This window comes from Epinephelus moara, chromosome 17 (genome assembly GCF_006386435.1).
Source record: "Epinephelus moara isolate mb chromosome 17, YSFRI_EMoa_1.0, whole genome shotgun sequence".
In the NCBI taxonomy this organism is placed as follows: domain Eukaryota; kingdom Metazoa; phylum Chordata; class Actinopteri; order Perciformes; family Serranidae; genus Epinephelus; species Epinephelus moara.
In genome coordinates this window covers 23,446,906-23,462,042 of record NC_065522.1, presented here as the reverse complement: position 1 = coordinate 23,462,042, position 15,137 = coordinate 23,446,906, and the positions used below count along the sequence as shown (strand labels likewise).

The window sequence follows — 15,137 nt, the reverse complement described above, 5'->3', positions numbered from 1 at the left end:
TGAGGATTAATGGCACACACACACTGGTTCCCAACCAAGAACGACTTCTGAATGAATCAGGTTGAGTTATCATTTTCTCTTAAGACTTTTTCAAATTATCTGTTATGAGAGCTTTGTATGAAGTTAGGGGAGTACAAATGTTTGAACAACATAAAGTAAAAGGACCGCTGGAAGAGAAAGAGAGTGTGGGACAGAAAGGCACAAGGGTTTGTCCGGTTCCTTTAAAGGGTAACTAAGGTGTTTTTCAACCTGGATGCTGTTCTCCCACGTTTTATGTGTCTAAGTGACTCATGGGAACAAAACTTGATCCAGTATTGAGCAAAAGAGTTGGGGCATGTTTGCATCGTCGGTTTACATCCAATAAAAGTGCTTGTTTTTTTCCACTGACAGGCTCAGGTTGTTTTGTTAGATACTTATAATAACAAGCTGAGCCTATCAGTGACAAAAGCAAGACATTTTAGTGGCTGCAAACTGACAATGCAAACATTTATCGAGTGGCTACACTGCAGCCTGCTTCACTGCAGCCAGCTACAGCGCTCTCACTCAACACACAGGTTGAAAAATACCAGACTTACCCTTTAAATTGAGGAACAATTGTTCATGTGACAGAGACAGTGTTTCTTGTCTGCCGTGTGATTCTGTGTGTTTGTGTGAACGTTACCGTCTGACTCTTCCTCTTGCTGGGCCTCTCGTTCCAGTCTCTGACGAAGGAGCTCCTGCTGTTTAGCCAGGTACTGTTTTATGAAGCTGTTCTGGCTCATTTCCTCACCTATCTACAACACAGTAACGTACACAGAACAGCACTTTATTAATATCTGTGCAATGTAAATTTCACAGTTATATAAAAATGACAAGCGTTTGTTAAGAACTGTTTGTAGTGAAATATTCTATGAATTTCATATCACGTTTATAAAGTAGGAGTGATGCTTTTCGGCAGAATTTAAAATTCCCACACGTAATTAAAATGAAATATTAAAATCTATTCTTACCTGTGAGTTGGGCTGCAGCCCACTATGAGAGGAGGATGACTTCTGAAGATTTTCCAGCATCAGAGCCTGCGGGGAGTAAGGAAGGGAAATTATTTAAATGTTAAATACTGCATTACAAGAAAAGACATCAAAATGTTAAATGCTCCTATAATCCTAGATCAGTATTATTTTTATGTTATTTTCATTGACCACTTCTTTTTATGACTCCATTATAAAACTCGTTTGAGTTGTGAAATAGCTGTTGCATAACTTTAAAATACATTTATTTGGTGGATGATTTGTGAGTGAGCTTGCTGCCTTGCTAATTTTAACCCATATCAGCAAAAGTGCATTTGTTATTTGCCTGGGCACTTGATAAGGTAAAAATCCAACTTTTGTCAAACTGGTTAGTTTACATTTTGTCACATTTAAACAATGAACATCCGTTTCAATATTGTGCAAAAACATTGAATAAATTATAAAAGATAATCAACTATATTAAAAGCAGCTGCAATGTGATGGCCATTTTCTGAAAAAGACAAACCTTTAGGAGACACAATCCTCATATTTCATATTGCTTTTCACACTGTTGTGGCATTGAAATCTTGCAAAGTAGACCTACTATTTATTTCCAATGGGATGCTTCATATATGAATGGATTATCACGAGGAATCAAGAGCGTCAGTAATTTACACACACATGTAAAAACAACTACAACCTAGTAACAGTGTGTTACTACTACCCGACAGTGGCACCAGTGCAGCCTCATTAACACACATTTAAAAGCCTGCTTCAGTTGTAACCTGGTCCAATGCAGGAGTGTTTTGAATGCATGCAAATCACACCAAAACTTACATCCTCAAGTATCTTGTTTTGTCCACAACCTTAAGACATTCAGTTTATGTTTATTTCTTTTAGAGAGGGACAGTGCGCACTAATGAACATGATCACTAAAGTCACGTAAATGTGACAGATTTAGCTATACAGGCTAATTTTCATCTGCAGACCCTGGCAGGTTGTTGGTGTAAGTGTATATAAGAGAGAGACAAAATAATAGGGGTCGACAGATAATCAGGGCCAATATTATGAATTTTTAGGGTTATCGGTATCGGCGTTTTTTTCCAGCAATATACCGATATACAGTTTTGTTTTCCTTAGCTGTGTTGTTTTACCCCTGGCGTGCTTCTCACTGTTTGCAAGTACCACTCTAGGCTCTTAAAAGCAAACCCAAGACCTACCCTTTTAGCCTGGCTTTTCATTGAGCTCTCCTTTATTTAATCTTATTTTATTTTATTTTATTTATTTATTTTACTGCTTTTCATTTTATTTTTTTAAATTTTGTATTAATGATTTTTGTGTATTTATTTCTTTATTTATTTCTATTAATCTGTTTTTATTTAGCTGGCATATTCTTCAACTTTGTTACTTATTTATTCTTCACTTATTTATTTTCCTTTTTATTGACAGATCTAAAATTTCGTTCTTTATTCTGAGTTTTTATCCTGCCTCTAGTGTTTCTTTGTCAGTGTTTTTACGACAGACACATATTGGTTGTAAATATCGGCTATCAGCATCTCTGTTTCATAATAATCAGTATCGGCTCTGAAAAAAACATATCGGTCGATCACTACAAAGTAACATTCAGAAGCGCATAAGCAAAGTTAAAAACGGATTGATGTATGTCCATGAGCATAGAGCAAGCATATAACCAAAGCACATAGGCAAAAACAACAAGACATAAGCACTATTTACATGTTTACTGTTATAAAGGAGTGAGGAAACCAGAATTTTCACATTTTTTCCTTGAAAAATACCTCAAAAGCAATTTATAAACAATCAAATTAGTTTGCAATTAATTTAAAAGCTGGCAACTTATCAATTAATCATTGCAGCTCTAGTAATTCCAGCATATTTTAGATTTTGTTTTTACATTCAATAGGGCTGCCGACTAATCTGTCGATTATTTCTTCGATTAGTCGACTAATCTTTTTATTGAAAAATGTGTTAAAATGTTGAAAAATGTCGGTCTGTCTCTCCCAAACCCCAAAGTGATTTCATCTAATGTCTTGTTTCATACTCACACCAAAGGTTTTTAGTTCAGTGTCATGGGAGAGTGTGTAAAGCTGCCAATATTTGAACGTAAGAAGCTGCAATAAGAGTATTTTGGGGCACTTTTATAGTACTTTTCTATGAAAATGACTCAAACCGATTAGTCGACTACTAAATAGTCACTGATTATTTTAATAGTCGATTGGTCATCAATTAGTCGAACATTCAACCACTTTCAGGCCATAAAAATAAATAATTAAAGTAGTAATTGCTTCCACACTACAACTATATTACTGCTGGGGCATTTCAGCCTTAATTTGGTGAAATAACATTTCGAAATATGACATGAGAAGCGTAAAACTTGTGAATAAAACGTTTAAAAATCGAAAATAAATGTGTATTTTTAGATGTGTGGTGACTCATAACTCAGTATTTCTAAAATCCTAGCTACGGCCCTGACAGCTATGGACTGAATGTCCTGTGCAGAACAGCAGTAGTGTTGAAAAATAAATATATCGTGAACCACAGCTGAGTAATTCACTGGTTGTTGGAGCTCGTAAAATTGTGTTTACATGGCGAGGCGCGCCCCCGTAACCCCGATACACTCACACAGGGAGCGCGGGCACGGCCATGTACTGTACACTATGTGCGGCTTAGGCCTCGACTTGACAGGTGCACAGTTCAACTGTGAGCAACACGGTGCACTGAGAGTAGTTGCCGATTGAGTGTGAGCTCGGTCGGTGGGCCGTTTCGTTGTGCTGTCAGCTACGAATAACCGCCACCGAAAACTGTTGTTGATGTGTAATAACGTGTGCCAGGCGATTTATGTATTCCCGCTTCCGAGCCCACACACCGTTACGGCCTCTAACGTTAACCCCCAACGTCTCTCGCCTCCTGCTGAACTTAGACAGACTCGACAAGCGTCCGTAACATGGCGGCAAACTTACCCCTTTCAGTCGCTTCATGAGCGTGTTTTTCTGCCCGCTCTTCGGGAGGTTTCTTTGCTCCAGGGCGGCTTTCAAATCCGCAACACGGAGCGATTGTAGAGGTTTTCCATCAAGCGTAATATCTTCGTCCGCCATTTTGCTCCCTCCGCTTGTCTAAACTCCAACAAGCGTCGCTACGGCTGCTGCTCAGCGTCACAGCTCGGCAGTTTCCGGAAGGGCTCGGCTTATCCGAATCCCATGACAGAAGGTTGACAGTTGGAAAAGATGTTCAGCCAGTTTGGGCCCACAGCCACATAATATTAAGGCTTTTTTAATTTTATTTATTTATTTATTTTTAATTTTAAGTAGTTTTAATCTTGCTTTAATTAATCTACTGAAAAAATATATATTTTTGCCCTGCAAATAACAAAATCATCTATTTTTGGACACCAATACTGCAATAAATAACCAAAACACATTCATTTAATTGCAAAAGATGTATTTGTGCATTCTGAACAGGAATACAAGACAGACACCAAATGTAGTGTTAAAAGCAAGGGGGTGTATCACTGTAGGAGACTTCTATACCTCAGCAAATACAGATAACAGACTCAAATGAGTTCACATAGTGTAAAAAAAAAACCTTTCTTGTACAAAAGAAAAACAGCCTTATCTTTGAACTGTAACTTAACATATTTTTCCCAGGGGAAAATAAAAAAAGTCAGTTGTAAATTACCCAGTAAAATCACCCCACGGTGAAGGATGTGCATATATATATATATATATATAAAAATTAAGCAAATTAAAGCCATGCAAAGTGGAAAGCAAATAACATAAAAACTTGACAGTAATAAATATACTGCTAAAGGTTACTTGCCGATCATGCTCTCTTCATACAAACAGTATTAGAGCCTGTTTTGGCAGGCAGGTATTCATTAGGTAATACTTCAAACCTCCACAGGGTGGCACTGCAGCAGAGAGAATGTAAAAGTAGTGACAGAAGACACAGTAGTAAAATAATGATTTAAAACTGAGCCACACAGCTGAGAAGATGATTATGCAATGCCCTGATGATACTGATCCGGATCTGAGAATAAAACTTGAATATCAGTTTAAACAACATGACTGATGATACATTATAATCCAGCTTTGTGGAGCACCATTTGTAGTGTGAATGTGAGAAACATCGTGTTTGTTCAACTTCCAGTCGACTTTTTGTTCCATCACAGCTTCATATTTAACGTATGTATGAGCTGTATGTGCGTAGACCGACGCATTATATCTCAAAAGTGGTACAAGTAGACACGGTAGTGGTCAGACAGTAATACAATGGTCTGAAATGGGAAACAGGTAAGTGTGTTGTTGGATTTAAAACGCAAAATATTTCAATCACAAAGTGTGCTGTGCTTTATTTCACAGTTTCTACTAAGGCTGGGCAAAATATGTCCTTCAAATATTAAAGGGACAGCTCATAAGTTGGGTTGTATGCTTTGCTTTTCCATTCGACACCCCATTCTGACGGCTTCGGTTCCCCATCTATACTCTCGTCAAAGCCACAAGACTCTATTAACAAAAGCAGTAATTTTGCCTCACTGAACATGCGAGCTGCTGTTCTACTACGGCGCTTTAAAGGGCTAGTTTGGGTTTTGAAGTCCCAAATAACACGATCAAGTTAGTCGTAGACCAGCAGCTCCTGTGATCAGCTCTGCGATGGAGTCTGGCTTTGAAAATAGTGATAGAGTTTCATTTCCCTGTGAGAAATCGCTGTCGGACGCTAAGGTAAAGCTGCGAGAATGTTCTCAATATAGCGTACACTTAAACTACTCCTCCACAGCAGTACATCGCTTAGCTTGCGTGTCAGACTCCAGGGTGCTTCTCCAAACTGGCAACATGCCGAGTGACATCTACTGTATGTAATACACTGACAATGACCAAGTACCTCATACAACCCTACTTAAAACTATCCCTTAAATATCCATCTTGATGTGATACAAGTATCATACCCAGCCTTAGTTTCGACCTGACTTTAACCGATCAAAGCAAATGTAAGTAAGCACTGTCGACTTGGACGAGCGTCTTATGGGAAATGAACATGAAAAGCGAGGAAAGCCAAAGAAAGTCGAGCATGCAGGTCACAACAAGACGTGTGCAGACAGGTGAGCTTGGTCGACAGGTTTGTTATCCATTACCAGGCTATCACGTGACTGTGGGAAAGACTGTGGGAAAGAACAGGATTAGCAACATCTCACCCAGCTATCATTACTCACTCTCAGTCACTCAAATATGATCTCCCTCTGTCAGACAGGATTTTAATTCGTCTTCTTGAGGTGTGTGCGACTGCATGAGCGTAAACTGAACACGTGTTGAGAGATGGTTCTTGTAATCCTCGTCAAGTGGAACTGTACTTTGCTTTCTAGTGGAAATGGGTACGACACAAACACGACACGTACTTGCACAGATTAAGAATGGAAGTCGGGCCTCTTCCATTTCTTCCATATTAAGCCCAAAAACACTCAATGTGCTGCCTCAGCAGCTTCAGAATGATGCTCACAAAAGGCCTTTCAGGTTAACAGTAAGAAGTAGGTCAGAACCAGGATGTAAGGCCTCCTTCTGTGCTATTTTTGGAACAAGGGGGATGGCTAAATAAATAAAGGAAGGAAGGAAAATGGCTATCATGTGAGGAAAAGAAAATATGGCCGACATAACAAAGCAAAGCTCCCAAGATAAACAGTCCGCACGGACGCTCAAAGCCTTCAAGGGGGCTTCAAATATTCAATAAGTTAACACTCAAATAGACAAGTGTGCCTGGCATCAAAGCACAGAGGTCAGTATATAAACAAAAGGCAAACCAACACACACTGGGAGGACAGGAACCAACACAGTCGAAACCCAGCTCCGTAACAGCTGCAGCGAGGGTCAACACTTCAACTCCGCTTGCTTCAATCCCACTCAAACAAAAGGTGGTGAAAGAGTCTAACAACAAATAAGGCATTTCAAAGAGAGAAAATATATGTGTAGTGTAAACAAAGTTTTTTTTTTTACGCAAGTGGTACGAAATATCACGAAGATATTTCCGCCAGGCGCTGGAGCAGAGTGGAGAAGCCCGCGGCCTGCTGGGAGAGCTCGGCGACGCGGTCCACCATCTCCTGGGTGGCGGATACTGACGGGTAGTTTTGTGCAGCGCCTTTTGTTGCCACGACAACTGACTTCAAGGCCTGGCAGAGTCGTCCCCCTGAGGTTGTTATCTGAAGCAGAGAAAGGAAATAAAAACTGTCATTGTCCGTTAAGTTAAAAGCAGGTATACTGTACTATACTATTCACACCAATCTTCTCTACGCACCTTGGCCCGGAGGTCGGCAGAGGTGAGAAGGCGGGAGAGCGTGTCCCCGATGAACACCAGCTTGTGTGCCGTCACGATGAGACTCTTCCCTCTGGCGACGAAGATGCGGGGCGGTTGGTTCCCCTGCACGCTGCTGAAGAGCACGTCGATGGCGTCTGCCAGGCAGGAGAGGTGAGCGAGGCTCTGGGAAGAGTAGAAGGACAGCAGCTCCGAGTCCTCCAGGGAGAGAGACACAGGAAGTGGAGGGGATGGAGTCAACTGTAAAATGAAAGATGATATTAGCGTTTGAAAGGGACAGAGTCAAATACTTCATTGGCAATAAGTAAGGGTTTCTACAGCTTAAGGCAAGATGAAGATGAAATTTATGACGTAGCAGCAGAGCAGTAACTCCCGGAAAAACAAACAAACAAACACTATGGTGACCGAGATGCAAAAACCGGAACTAGTTCAATACACACTATATTAAAAAGGACACAGCGCCGCCTATCAGAGGAGTCAAATGTACTTGGTCAGAAATTAGATTTTCTCTTCTACATGTATACTCAGACATGACGAGAAGTCCGACTTGACTGATTAGTCAAGCTATGAGCTTAGCTCGACTACTGCGTTCATGTAATCATCACTATTAAGTATCATTGGGATCACTTTCAGAGCGATTTCATGAACAGAGACACTGACAGCCAATCAGAATCCATCCTAATTTACTGCAGACACAGCCGGAGCGTGCAGCACGTGTCTTCTGTTTACAGAACATTATCATTCATCAGTGTGAATGCTTCACGCTGCCTTTAACTCCTGAACATCAGAGCTTCGTCATGTAAACAAACATATGCAGGCCTCTGATTAATGGTGTGTAATGTTGTTAATGTAACATGTGCAGTCTTATACATAACTTAAAAGCCAGAGAGAGTCTCACACACACACACACACACATATATATACACAGTACGTCAGCAAGTGACTGAGCTTTTCTGTCTCTTATTGTCCTGCAGCTTTCGTTCTATGTGAGGCAAGATTGTTAAGATTTACAAGTGACCTCTTGTTGGTCGTCTGTGGCGCAACCAAGGAATCCAGCAAGGAGTAGAAAACATGCAGACTGAGTGATAAGAAAACATGACCTCAGTCTCAAGCGACAGAAGATGAAACTGACTCAAGAGAAAACGTAAGACAATGACTGATTGTAATTTTGCTTCTGTGTGCTGTCACAAGCCTTGATGTTGGATTCCCTGAAGAACAAAAGCCTAAACATCAGAAACACACTCTGAATCTCATGGCCTGATGGATGTGCGTGCAGATTCACGAGGAAGACGTGAACAAAGGGTTAACGTGATATAAAGGCAACTGGTGTTGTGTAAACACAGTAGGTGTAGACTGAGGATGGGTTTAGACGACATCGGGAGCCAAAGAGCTGCAGTGAGCTGGATTAATGAGTCACAGTGCTCATTAGTAAACAGGGCGCACTGTGAACACAGAGTGAATCAATGACTTATCTGTGCTGACTTGCTGCGTGTGTTTCTGTGCAACACAAATCATGTAAGAATCCTTTGGACTGTAGGAGCTAACGACTGAGTGTGTGGAGGTAAAAATAGAGGAAGGGACTCACCGTTGGCTCTGCAGTGATTTGTGTGTGTCCATTCTCACCCAGGACGTCAGGAAGTGGATCAGGTTTACCCTAGTGTGGGACGGATAGAACAGTCAGGGGTGTTTATAGACACAGCTACTGTCCATGTTTGATGTATTTAGGGCTGCACGATGTGAGGAAAATATCCGATAGTGCGGTTGAATATCCTCATATTACTTGCGATAAAAAAACAGCTTAGTTCTTGACTCAGGCTTGCACAGTACTTGTGAATGTGCCATGTTCTTTGGGTTGGCTACCAAACTTGGTACTTTTAAGGGGACCAACTGAATTACATCGGTACTACCAATTCGATTCATGTTAAATCAATCAGTGCCAAATGTTGGCACCTTAGAGCGCATCTGGGTGAGAACGCGGGGCTCGGATCGGTATCGGGTATCGGCTGATACTCAAAGCCACAGCATCGGGATCGGTATCACAACTGACAAAGCTGAATCGGTGCATCTCTAATACAAAGTACTGAAAAAAGGTATCGTTGGGTACCAGAGCCAGATCCTAGGTACCAGAACAGGAACCCAGACCAGTATCAGTTCAAATTTGAACTGTACCCGACCTTGCCGACCAACCAACTAACAAACAGAGCAAGCTATAGAGCTAGAAATGTGAAAATAAATGGATATATAAGTGGTCTGCAAAGATCCAGTTTTTCATGCAGATGTTGTACAACACATTCATTAATTTCATCATGAAAACTGACCTGTAGCTTGACGTATCCAACGCTGTCTCCAGTTGGTACAGGTGCAGGGATGGGAGTCAAGCCGATCCCTGCATACTCATTGCTGGGGTCATCTTCTCCATCAACAGGGCCCACTGTGAGTGTCACAGTCGACACAGTGGGAGGCAAAGGGAAAGCAGGCTGAGGGGTCGGAGGCAGGGGCCTCTCCTGGATCCAGCTACCTTTACGTGAGCCCATGCCTCCTCCTGATGACTTCCCATCAGGCACAGGGAGTGCAGGCAATGGCCTGCGGGACAGGGAATCTTGGGAAGGCAAACGTGGTCGGCCCTGAGCCTGCAAGAGCAGGGCACTTTCTTCAAGGGAGCGTTGGACGAGCGTCAACAGCCCTTCAGATGGAGGAGCGTTGCCAATTGCGGATAACGCCGGGAGAAGGTCTGATAGACGAGCCCACGCCTGCTGAAGAGGTGGTGGTGGATCATCTGAATGACTGGCTTTCCAGGTCGACAGGATTTCAGCCAACGAGGTGGCCAGGTCCCGTGATGACAGGGTGGAGGCCGGGCAGGAGGCCGTGCTCAGCACTGAGTGGACGAGGCTGGAAAGCGTTGCTCTCCACTGCATGTCGCCCGAACCGTTACTAGAAACAGAGAGGCGGCGAGTGGAAGTGGAGGAGGATGACAAAGAGTGAGGGAGGACTTCGGAAGTCAAGGCAGGCATGTCATAGATGCCACAGTCTGGCTCAGAAGTGTCCTGATTATGACCTCCGCCGCTGGCTCGTTTCTCAGATCCAGGGACACGACAGGCCTGTCCAACCTGGCCGGCATCCTCAGCAGAGAGGCTGATGGTGGACTCTCCTGGGCCCAGAGGCACACCTGGAAGTGTAGGAACGCTGTATACGTCGTCATCAGCTTCGTCAGGCTGGACATCTGATGTGGATACATTCAAAGAGAGAGTGGGGACATCATAGACCTACAAGGGAGGGAGAAGACAGAAGAATTTTTAATTGTATGTGTTATTTACTTTATGCTTGTGTGGACAGAGAATGATTTCTATGGACTGGGAAAAAATGTAAGGGGTTTCTGTGTCAATAATTATTGGCGAGAGGCACCCAAGACTAAAGTTCACTTTGTGTTCAGTGTGAACACACCATTAGACTTGACTGAAACCTGTCTTGCGCATGGCTGATCAGACTGAATGGCATCACAGAGTCATCACAAAAGCAAAACGGAGTGCAGGGAGACATTTGTCCCCTTAACCAGCTGAGAGTAAAAACAATGCGTCCACATACAGTAACTGCAGGCAAGGAGGAAAAAAATAATCCAACAGCTGGCAGACATTTTTAAGTAACATTAAAGGGGGAGACCACTGGGGGCAGGGTGCTGCTGGTGGTGGTATGGCCTTGGCATGGCCCTGACAGATGGGTGTGACTGAGAGAAAATAGCAGCAGCATTTGGACTGGATAGACAGGCTCCCACGGCAGAGAGAGACAGGTGTGGCCTCGCCTTAAAGGGGGGCAGGGAGACAGACCAATGGTGGAATGTGGGAAGAAATGGTGACAGGGTATTTGATAGTCATCTCTTGTTGGTGAAACGCTACACTTGTACAGACATGAACTAAACACACCAGTTTACCACAGTTCCCAGCGATTGCGTGGTCAATCATATCAACCACAAGGTTTATCATTTGACTGTCAGAAAATAAAAGAGCGTAATTATAGGCACAACACGCATATATAACATGTTATATGCTCTATATTTTGTTGAGTTGTGAAGTTACAGCATTGGAAAAACTCTGATTTTTAATGTTAAACTGCTTTATTTAGTGTTTTTACCAGTTTAAAGCACCATCTCTGTTTGTTTTGGAGAGGAAGAGACCTCTACGGATAATTCAGCTCTTGGTAAAACCCTGCTGCTAAGTGGTATCTTTACCTCTGTCTCAGAGTCAGCTTGTGGTGGTACACTGCGAGGGGTGTCATAGATACCGTCATCATCACCCAGGGAGGATGGGACTGGACGCTGCCACCTGCCACTGGGAGGAGTATCATACACCTACCAAGACAACAGAAGCACAAAACCAAATTATGATTGCACGTTGGTCAAAATTTGAATAATATTCAAACATGCTGATGAAACTCAAACGACATGCAAATCCAAACCATACACAAACTCTCTAGAACACATTTTTGGAGTAGTTAAAGTGTGTATAAACCTATTAAATAACAATGATAATAACCTGCAACGTAACACGTTTCTAGTTTGAACAGTGTGATAAGCGGAGTAGCTCCACATACCTGGTCATCCACAGCATCTGCGTAATCCTGACTTTCTCCTTTTTTGTTCTGCATATTGTTGCTTTTTTCCAGGCCATTATTCATCCGTTCATCCTTGCTCTGAGGAACTCCTCTTTGTTTGTCCTCTTCTTGCTGCAGGCCTGCATTAGTAACCTGAGCAGTGGGTTTGGGAACAGAGTTAGAATCGGCAGATGACGGTGCAGCATCTTTCCTGGTGACTCCCCTCACTGGAGGAGCTGGCGGAGGAGGTTTGCGGGCAAAATTTGGTGATCCAGGAACCCTGACCTGGCCTGCTCTGACCAGCAAAGGCGACCCGCGATGACAGGCCAGGCCGGGTTTGCCTCTGGCGACTGCAGAGTTGGGTGAAACTCCCTTGAGCAGAGGTCTGGGAGATGCTTGGACAGGGGATATGTGAGATGGATGCTGGTGAGCCAAAACTGTGGCTGAAGTCCTGTGAAGGCTTGTTCCCACAGAGGTGGGTGTTTGGTACACCCCTGGGGTGTCCTGGCTCACTTTCGGCTGAGGGGTACCGGGTGTTCCACTGGGGCCATTAGAGCAGACAGCAGTGCCCACAACTCCTCCTGTTGGGGACTGGTAAACATCATCACCTGCAAGGGGTGTGCCTTTAGGCACCAAGTAACAGTCGTCAGAGTGTCCTGCTGTTAGTGTTTCTCTAGGAACTAGATATGTAGTGTCCTCTGGTTCATCAGCTGCCCGTGGTACTCCAGTGGGGGAGAGGTACACAGACTCTGAAGCCATGAGTGGCGGTCTGGCATGCTGAGCTGCTGAAGGCATGGGACTTACTGGAGTCTGATAAAGTGTTCCTGTCGCTTCTGAGCCCCGTCCTCTCAGAGAGGGTGAGCGCGGACGCCCCGTCACCCCTAAATCCCAGTCAGGTCTGGGCCGGGTGCCAGAGCTGGAGTGGGAGCGTGGGCGCCCACCCTCGACTCTGCGGAGCTCCCCCGGCCTTGAGGCAGCTCCTCGTCCCTCGCCCACAGCTGGCGGGGAGCGATACACTCCATCTATGTCCTCTGCACTACTGCTGACAGCAGTCCGGGCCAGTGGGGGAACAGGCGACAGGTAGACGGAGTCCTCAGCAGGGTTACGTCGGGGGTCTGAGCCTGGGGGCGGGGCGGTCTGGAGGAGTCGAAGGCGGTTCGCAGGTGCAATGCCCTGTCTGCCATGTAGGGAGCAGAGCCACCAGCCTGGCCCGCCACTCTGCTCCTGTTCAAGAACCATCAGGATGTCCCCCTTCCGGAAAGCCAGCTCCTCCGGGCTTTCTGCCGTGTTGTCAAACAGCGCCTTTGCCAATACCGTCTGAGAAAGAGGACAAAAACAGCAAAAATCATAAACACGGACCCTTCCCTTCAGTAACTCACACAACACACGCCAAGAGCAGGTTTTAATCTACAGCCTAAATTCACACAAGCTAGTGTCTCACATCTGCTCACCACAAACAAACAAGTACATTGACGTGGCAGTGCCAAGTCAGGGGCATAAAAAGGTCGATTGTTCGGGGCTATTGAATAGAGAGTGAATACGAGTGAATAGGGAAGATCTCGTAAAATGTCCATGCGAGAGACAGAAGGACAGGAAGAGGATGGGAGAACGCACAAAGAAAAATTTAAAGCGTAAAAACAAGCATCATCACATAATTCACAGCTGTGTCAATAATCATGGAGCTGAGAGGGAAAGAGGGGCACAGTCAGGGAGGATCAATGATCAAATGGACACAAGGGCTTAATGGTAATGAGCAAGATGAGAGGGAGGGGGAGGGGATGAGAGGCACATCTGTCCCTTTGCTGTTTAGGATTTAATTGCCAACCCAAAGCCAGAGAGTCAGGCCCCCTTTCATTTTCTAAACCAACCCCCTGGGGACAGCTAGGCTCCATTGAGCCATGTGGGACCCCCTTAGAACAGTAATGGAGGCAATGAGGATCCTAATAAAATATACAGACATGGTGAGAATGTACAAAAGTTAAAAGCGTGCAAAGTAGATTATATATATATATATATATGTATATTTTAGTTTTGATTGCATGTTTACTCAAGAAGAAGACATGCAAATGCACACACACAAAGACACAAACACTGTACTCACAGAGACAGACATTATTGCCAAGATAACAGTTATGTCTCAGAGAGAAACTATAACTCCAGAGTCCGGATCAGTCGGGGTCGTCCATCTAGATCAGCGGTGCTTCTTATGGATGTGCTGGTCGCCGGAGAGGCTCGGTGCGGAGGCACAGCTGAGTCCGGGGAGGACACATCTCAAAGTCCGGGTCGACTCCGCCTTCATAAAGATCCTGAAATCAGTGCACAAACGCTTTTTTTCCACGACTCACTCACATCACACCGAGACTGTTAGTCAGCCTCAACTCGTACGCTACGAGGCACATGTGAAATAAAAGGTAGGGCAGGCAGCGGCAACACCTGTCTATCATTTCCACGCCCAGTAACGTTACGTTAGAAGCAACCCGCTAAGCTAACGTTAGCTTAGCATCGTAGCTAAATAACCGGTGTGCACTCGCTATCAAATATGTATTATAAAGTTATCTATAACTATTCAGATTAAAATGATAATTCAATTGAACAGTAGCTAGCTAATATAACATTAGCCGTGTTGTCGCGGCCTAGCTACCAACATTAGCTAGATACTGTTAGCTATGATAACGCTGGTTATCTTCATCGCCTTTCGCTGCTAACGCCAAAGTTCAGTTCAAAACAACAATGGCACCGCCGGGGGGAAACCGTTAATACGCGCACGAGCCAACGTTAGCACCCAAAGTATCGCTGTTAAAATAATTACCTTTCTTTATTCTCTTATCGCCCATAAACTTCGCGTCGGCGTACAGTCTCACAAACGTAGAAATCACTTCTTTTCAGGCGTGAAAATCTGAGGCCATCGGCGTTCAATCATCTTCGGCGATGACAACAACGCTATCTCCGCCTCCTTCAGGGGTTGACGCCATTCACTGATCCAGTAGCATAGCGTGCGCGTTAGCGTCAGGTTGTAAACCTATCCAACATCTGTGAAATCGCGCAGGTATCCGCAGCCGTGAACACACCACCTCTGTGATTGGCTCGGCTTTGTGTGTTGCATTTAGGGACGTCCGGATTTTGCTGTTCATCGGAAAACTAAGCTGTAAACTGAGGAAAAAAACAAAACGTGCGCCTCGAGCTAATATTATCATCGGATGGTAAAACAACATTTAATAGTCCCTAAATGTATAGCATATTTTTGGGAGGGAC

The 15,137-nt window shown here is 44.0% G+C and overlaps 2 protein-coding genes across 3 annotated transcripts in view; both read right to left on the bottom strand.

Moving 5' to 3' along the window:
• The window catches only part of acin1b (apoptotic chromatin condensation inducer 1b), a 29,619-nt gene extending 25,483 nt beyond the window's left edge, over positions 1-4,136 (bottom strand). Inside the window, exons 1-3 of the mRNA XM_050066579.1 lie at positions 3,965-4,136; positions 990-1,055; positions 662-773 (exon numbers count right to left, since the gene is read on the bottom strand). Coding sequence (XP_049922536.1) covers positions 662-773; positions 990-1,055; positions 3,965-4,099 — 313 coding nt within the window. The 5' untranslated portion in view covers positions 4,100-4,136. The remainder of the gene's footprint in view (positions 1-661; positions 774-989; positions 1,056-3,964) is intronic.
• Positions 4,137-4,425: 289 nt separating this feature from the next.
• efs (embryonal Fyn-associated substrate) lies at positions 4,426-14,853 on the bottom strand. Of its 2 annotated transcripts, XM_050066581.1 has the most exons (8): positions 14,695-14,852; positions 13,987-14,191; positions 11,886-13,202; positions 11,524-11,643; positions 9,620-10,564; positions 8,887-8,955; positions 7,284-7,541; positions 4,426-7,188 (listed from the first exon to the last, which is right to left on the bottom strand). In XM_050066581.1, exons 2-8 carry the CDS (start codon positions 13,996-13,998, stop codon positions 7,003-7,005), a joined length of 2,907 nt encoding a protein of 968 aa, XP_049922538.1. In that variant the 5' UTR covers positions 13,999-14,191; positions 14,695-14,852; the 3' UTR covers positions 4,426-7,002. The 2 variants fall into 2 exon arrangements, with proteins under 2 accessions (XP_049922538.1, XP_049922539.1); XM_050066582.1 differs by lacking the exon at positions 8,887-8,955 and having other exon boundaries at positions 14,695-14,853.
• Between the last annotated feature and the right edge of the window lie 284 nt (positions 14,854-15,137).